Genomic DNA, 7,068 nt, shown 5'->3' with positions numbered 1-7,068 from the left:
GTAACAATGGTTCATCTCAGTACTGGAAAACTAAATTTAGTGTTTCCTGGGTTCTACTACTTTACTTGGAATATAACGAAGTTACAATGTTGTGTTTTTGTACAACATGAATAAGCTATGTGTATACATATATCCCCTCCCTCTTGAGCCTCCTCCCACCCCCAATAACACTTTACAGTAACTATTTTCCCAAGTTTTCCACATTCTGGTTCATCATTTAGTGCTTTTTTCAAATTTGTCAGTTCATCTTGTGCCCTTGTTTAGAGCCAAGAATTTTGTAAATATTAAAGTGATTGATGATACAATCAATCAGTGCTTTTTCCATTATCTACCCGGTTAAATATGCTGCTTGGCACAAAATCCACAGATCTGCCAGTCAAAAAGAATATTGCATTGAACTTTGGTATTGATAGAAATTTTCACTGACTTCCTCTTTTAGTCAAATGTCTAAACTCATTGGGTTGGACAGTATGAATAGATAAAAATTGGAAAACTAGGGGACCGAGAGGAAAATAAGAAAACCACTCTGGTTATTCCCACCAATGCTCTGTGGTAACCTAAATAGGAAGGAAATACAAAAAAAAAAAAAAAAAAAAGTGGGGGGGGAGGACATATATAGAGCTGATTCACCTTGCTAGTACAGCAGAAGCAATATTGTAAAGCAGCTATACTCTAAATAACTTTTATTGATTTTAAAGAATCATTCTGAATTTCACATAAAAAATAATAAGATTAAGCTGAACCCTAACAGTTGTTTCTGGCAGAAGAGCAGTCAGACCCTGTCCTGTGCTATAGGATAGCTCCCTCCTCTCCATCCATTGCCCACCACTTCGCTTCTTTACAAACCTTTGCTCCAGATCTTCCGGACATGGCATTCTTCCTTAACTGTAAACCACAGATTTTATGGTTTCAATATACACAGAAAGGAAGTAAGTTTGTTCAGGTTTAATTAATCCATCACCTAATATTGTGTATCTGGTTACCTTTCCTTTACTCACTTCTGGTTTCCTGGATGCCTAGAGATTAGTTTATTCCCTTCCGTATCAAAAAATATTCCCATGTTGACCTCCCTGATGGTCCAGTGGCTAAGACTGCCAGCTACCAAGGCAGGGGGACTTGGATTCAGTTTCTGGTCATGGAACTAGATCCCACATGCCGCAACTAAGACCCAACACAGCCAAATAAATTAAAAAAAAAAAAATGCTTTCCATGTTTAGTCAGATTTTTAACTCTTTGAATCACTGCATGAAATCGAGGAGAGACAACTAAATGTAAAATGGCTATTTTTTATTTATTTGTACTTAAACAACAAACCCGCCAAACTGGTACTACTATGATGTGGGAAAATACAAAACATCGTTCTCCAAAAATAGAGTGATGAACAAATTAGGGGTTGTAGTAAAAAAGCTAAAAGGGGTTGAGGAAATCAGTAAAGCACCCTTCATCTTAAGGACTGAGATTCTTACCAAGTAAAGCCTTCCCATCCCAGACAATATGAATAATCCTCATCATATGTCTTTGTACTTTTGCTCCCTGTGCTTGAAGTTAGATTCTAGATCCTAAAAGTATCGGAAATATTATATATTATATCCAAAATACTATAATCAAGTTATCTATAGCCAGACACCTTTTGTTATATTGTACGATGCTTCTGAAACCTCTTATTGGACTCGTTATCCTCTCCTCAAATTGACACAGAAGATATAGTGAAAAGCAGCTTCCTAAGGGGAAGCGGTACAGAATTCTAAAACGAGAAAAATTCTAGAGAATATACAGTCTCTGCTCAGGTTAAGATTGCATACAACAGCCATCACAAATAGCCATTACAAATCTTCAGGCTGTATGTTGAGAGGGTAGTTTGGGAATAAATCCGTGATTTGCTGCTGGGAACTAAAATACTTGATGGTTTGCTGTATTACGTTATAATTTTCCCCAGCAGTTCCCAGGGTGGCCTCCAGATCACAGACAGAATTCTGCTGGAGCTGTATCCCAGGCTGCAGGAATTCCTCCATATAATTGTTGAACTGATCGTTCCAAGGCTGGTTATTCCAGGCTTGGGGGCTCCAGGCCTGATTGTTCCAGGGGTGGTTGCTCCAAGACTGACTGTTCCAGCTCTGGTTGGTCCACGTGGGGTTATTCCAGGTCTGGTTACCCCACATGGGCAGGTTTCCAGGAGAGTTCACCAAATACCCTTGGTGGTAGGAATAGAAGCCCGGGTATTCTGCTGTTGCTGGGCCCTTTTGAAAAAAGAGGAATGAATTAACTGAAAAAGTACTTGGAAGTTCAGAATTGCCCATGGTTGGGATTGCATGCTGCAGCAACAAACAGAACAAAAAAGTCTTTGTTAGGAAAAAAGCAGAAAAATTTAAGTTTTCTGTTATTACCTGAGGCATGCCATTGCTATTCCTTGGCCAGTTGTTTTTCTGCCATTTCTTACATTTCATTCTCTGGTTCTGGAACCAGGTCTTCACCTGACAAGGAAAAGATAACCAGAAAAAATTTAGGGTATTGGTAGGGACCTCCGATATTCCAATGCAGGAGGCGTGGGTTCAATCTCTGGTCAGGGAACTAAGATCCCATGTGCTACATGGCCAAAAGTGAAGTCGCTCAGTTGTATCCAACTCTTTACGACCCCATGGACTGTAGCCTACCAGGCTCCCCTGTCCATGGGATTTTCCAGGCAAGAATACTGGAGTGGGTTGCCATTTCCTTCTCCAGGAGATCTTCCCAATCCAGGGATTGAATCCGGGTCTTCTGCATTGTAGGCAGACACTTTACTGTCTGATCCACCAGGGAAGTCCATTAAAAAAAAACCCCAAAAACCCACAAATAAATTTAAAAATAAAATATTAGTAATGCAGGATGTATTGATAGTAGGAATCAAAGAATATTAAGATTTGGTTTTTTTCTAATAACTACAACTATCTCAAACTTGATCTTGAATCTGTGAGTGAATTTCAAGCCTTTCAAGTCAATTGGCTTTTTTAGTAAACTTATGTTTAATAAACTTAACCAGTTAGATACACTGTGAGTATGGCTACCAACTAGGAGGTTCACATTTAAATGCCTACCCATACTGTTCATTAGTCACAGTTAGACCCCTCTTTCATATTAGCACATTTACATTTAATATAATGGTATTTTAATCCAAGAATTATGAAACATACTTCACAAGGACAACTATACATAAAGATCACTTGATAGAGGACTTTCCAAGTATGGTACCAGAGATAGAAAATCATTTGCTTGAATAAACTAACCAATAAATATATGAAAAATGACTAACTTCATCAGTAATCAGATGTATACAGATAAAACATGCAACTTTAATTTTAATGAGAACCAGTGGTTGGCTAAGACTCTTCTAACTCAAGATGATAGGAGTGTGTTTTTCCTTTGTTTAAGGAAAAATTGGCAATGTTTTCACAATTTTGGCTTGTTTAACAAGGGAAATGGTTTAATTATGACACATTTGCAATAGATATATAGTGAAAGAAAGATGGTCACAAAACACATTCCAGAAAGATTCCATTTTCATTATTAAAAATTAACTTATTTGTAGGGGTGCATAAACATTCCTTTATTTTTCAAAAAATTTATTTGGCTGTGGTGGATCTTAATTGTAACATGTGGGATCTAGTTCCCTGACCAGGGATCGAACCCAGGCCCCCTTCATTGGCAGTGCTGAGTCTTAGCCACTGGACCACCAGGGAAATCCCTTATTTTTTATTTCTTATTGCACAGACAACAAAACAACTGTACCTGCTTGTAGCTGAGGTTCAAGATGTTGGAAAGTTCTTGCATTTGCTGGAGGCTGAGGTATTTCTGCCTTTGAAATCTGTCATTGAGCACACACAACTGGGTCTGTGAGAACACAGTTCTGATCTTCTGTTTCTTGACTGGGATGTTCTCTTCCTTCTCTGTGCTCTCCTCCACGGAGGGAGGCAGTGGTTTCACTCTGGGGCTTGTGGAAGAATCAGGACTGTCCTGAATAAGCAGATCCATGGAGGAAGGAAGAGGAGAGACTGTTGGGAATAAAACAACACTTTTCTCTAAAACTTCAAATATTAAAAATACATTGTTTTCAAAGCACTACTAAAAGTCCTCAGAGTGAGATAGTAGGTAATAACTTTATTCTTGAGCGATCCTGAACACTTTGCCAAGTTTTGCACAAAAAACATTTTACATGTAATAGACATGGTTAATATCATGTGTTGCTGGGAAGCAGTTTTTGTTCAGTGGCTAAGTCCTGTCCAGACTGTGACCCCGTGGACTGCAGCTCACCAGTTTCCCCTGTCCTGGGTGGGAAGCAAAGGGGGACTCAAACCTCTGATAAAACAGATGATCCAGATTCTTGGGGACCCTATAGAATTAACAGTTTACTACCCAGTCTTAATACCAGGACTGTCATAAAATGTGAATTCCAATAAACTCCTGTTGCAACCCAGACCTTGGTTAGCTCTGTGGTCTCATTTCCAGGACTATCCCTTCCTCATGGAGTTTTTTTGTTGTTGTTTGGTTTGGCAATTGGGTCAAGCTTATCATAGGTTTTTTGGTTTTTTTTAATGAAATATGCTTGCTGTATAATATGTAAATCGCAGGTGTACAATATAGTTATTTACAATTTGTAAAGGTTATACTCCATGTATAATTGTAAAATATTTGCTATCTTTCCCATGTTATATATCTCATGGAGGTTTTCCATTGATTAGTATGATGCAACAGACAAAATTTAGAAGTAACAAAACAAGGTAACAGACAAAAATTGTCTAGCACAGGGCTTGACATATATTATTGACTTTGTAACTGAGACTTTATTTCCTGTATTAGATTTATTTGTACAGAGGTATTCCCAGTGCTCAACTTGAATTCTATGCTTGTCATGGAATAAATAGACAGGCCCTTAAACAGCAACAACTAAAAAAAAGATCACAATTTCACAAGTAGGAGTTTTCAATTCATGACTAGAGGTGAGGTGTGTCTTAAAAATTGTCTAGGATTCCCTGGTGCTCCAGTGGTTAAGACTCTGTGCTCTTCCAATGCAGGATGCACGGCTACAAATGTGCAGTTAGCTTGCTAGGAGGACATGCCCACTTGCTCGTATTAAGTGCTGTATTTTCAGCATGTGAAATTATAAAAGGATACTAACATAAAATCTAGGTAAATGGGATTCACATTAAAATCCAACACTCAAATATCTCAGTTGGGACATCTTGCCTCAAACACAGCAGTTCTTTTGTTTAATTATTCCCTTCTCCACAACCGAGTCCTACAGCTGTGATCATAAATAGTTCTTTGGCCATCTTACACCATAAATGTTAAAAATCACATTCCTGGGTAAATAGCTAGTGTACCTTTTTATTTTTAATAATGACTGCCAAATTGATTTCCCAAGAAAGGTGGTGCTGTCTTTACAGTATTCTGAGCATCTCTTACATTCACAGTTACCAGTTAGAAGCTTAAGTACTAAAGTATAGGTATATATATTTTTTAAGTTTTTATTAAAGTATAAAGGAGATAGAGAAAGTTTCTGACATAGGCATCAGAAGCGGAAAAAGTACCCTAGAGCATAGATTTTGAAGCCAAACTGGATTTCAGATCTGAGCTCTTAACCCACTTAGGCAGCCTATTAAACCTTCTGGAATCATCCACCATAAGGTGAGGTGAACACTTACTTCCCCTGAATTTAGGAGGCCTGGCCATGCTAGATGCTTACAAACTACCCAGTAATATCCAAACATCCAGAGGTTAGGAGATGACACGACGGCTACTTGTATAGTAGAAAGTATATTTCCAAAAGGTGCGTTTCGGATCATTAACGATACCATCTCTAGCACACCTTGAATAAACCAAAAAGGTGATGCTAACCCGTACCAAGCGGTGATGTTCTGACTTCTGGCTTAGCAGTAACATTTACTGATACCGGGTGCTACGCATGACGCTAAGATTTTACACATCAGTGTATCACATCGTGTTTGCCTGTGCACGTAAACTCCCAAATACACCGTATACATTAACTGCTCCTCCCGGGTCCCGCGTCTCTCGGTCCACAGGTCCCGACGCCTGAGACACCAGGGAAAGCGCAAGACCCCATCAGATTATCGTTGGAAAAGAGGTGTCGAGAGGATTAACAGATAATGACACCGGCTTATATTGATGGGCTCAAGAGGGAGACAAATGACCTTCAGTCCCTTTCTTCTTTCTCTTTCCCTGCAGGAACTTAGCCCCTCAAGGATTCAGTATTTTCTTACCAGTGTCCGTGTCGAGGGTGTCAGCAGATGACATTTGCAAGGATGCGTAACTTTCTTCAGGCGTGGGTGAAGATTCCCTAGAGTTGGATGCTTCGGGGCCAAGCAGGTTTTGGGGACAAGCTGGATCCACACTCATGTTGTTGAGAAGAAGATGGGAAAAAGCCTAAGAGTTAAATTCTAGATGCTAGGAAAAGTCCAGGCTGAAGAATCTAGGTAGAAGAACTTAGAGAAAGGTGAAGATCTCCAGGTGTGAAAGTATTTATTAAAAAAAAAAAAAAAAAAAAAGACGGAATGAAAGGAGTCACCTGCGAGATAAGAGCCAGCCAGTCCAATCTAGGAAAATGAAAAAAAAAAAATTGGAGGCTCTACATTTATAAGTAAGGCTCAACCATACTTGGCCCCGCCCCTCCTGGCAACCCCACGCCCACACACACCCTTGCGAATTCCCAGTTAATCCCGTCTGCCAGTCTCACCAAGACCATTGTAATGCAAAAGAGAGTTGCAGAGTAACCCAGAGTCGGTGGGGAACTGGAAAACTAGGACCTCGGAAATGGGAAACACAATGAATCCAGCAATGAGATACTCCTAGCTTCACCTTATTTCCACCTTTTAAAAGTCAAAGATGCACCTCCGATTCCTGTGGCCACCTAAGGTGATTGAAACTCTCACTGGGACAATTAATTCCCTTGATTTGAGACCCCCTTAGGGTCTCGAAATCAGGCTAGTTTATGGCAAAAACTGCAACTAACTCCATTTTCCTCTTCGGTTCACTCTAAGGTCACACTAAAACACATATGGAATGTTAAGGCATCAGCTG

General features: G+C 39.5%; 1 protein-coding gene across 2 annotated transcripts; it reads right to left on the bottom strand.

Annotated features, from left to right (window-relative positions):
* Positions 1–1,823: 1,823 nt before the first annotated feature.
* On the bottom strand, positions 1,824–6,387 carry NANOG (Nanog homeobox). 2 transcript variants are annotated; one of them, XM_065922933.1, is made up of 4 exons: positions 6,252–6,387; positions 3,763–4,025; positions 2,385–2,471; positions 1,824–2,237 (listed from the first exon to the last, which is right to left on the bottom strand). In XM_065922933.1, the coding sequence occupies exons 1-4, from the start codon at positions 6,385–6,387 to the stop codon at positions 1,824–1,826; spliced, it is 900 nt and encodes a 299-aa protein (XP_065779005.1). The 2 variants fall into 2 exon arrangements, with proteins under 2 accessions (XP_065779005.1, XP_065779015.1); XM_065922943.1 differs by having other exon boundaries at positions 1,824–2,199; positions 2,392–2,471.
* Positions 6,388–7,068: the final 681 nt, after the last annotated feature.

The sequence above is a fragment of the Muntiacus reevesi genome, chromosome 1, assembly GCF_963930625.1.
Source record: "Muntiacus reevesi chromosome 1, mMunRee1.1, whole genome shotgun sequence".
NCBI lineage: Eukaryota > Metazoa > Chordata > Mammalia > Artiodactyla > Cervidae > Muntiacus > Muntiacus reevesi.
Note: the sequence above shows the minus strand (reverse complement) of the source record. Positions and strands in the feature narration are given on the sequence as shown.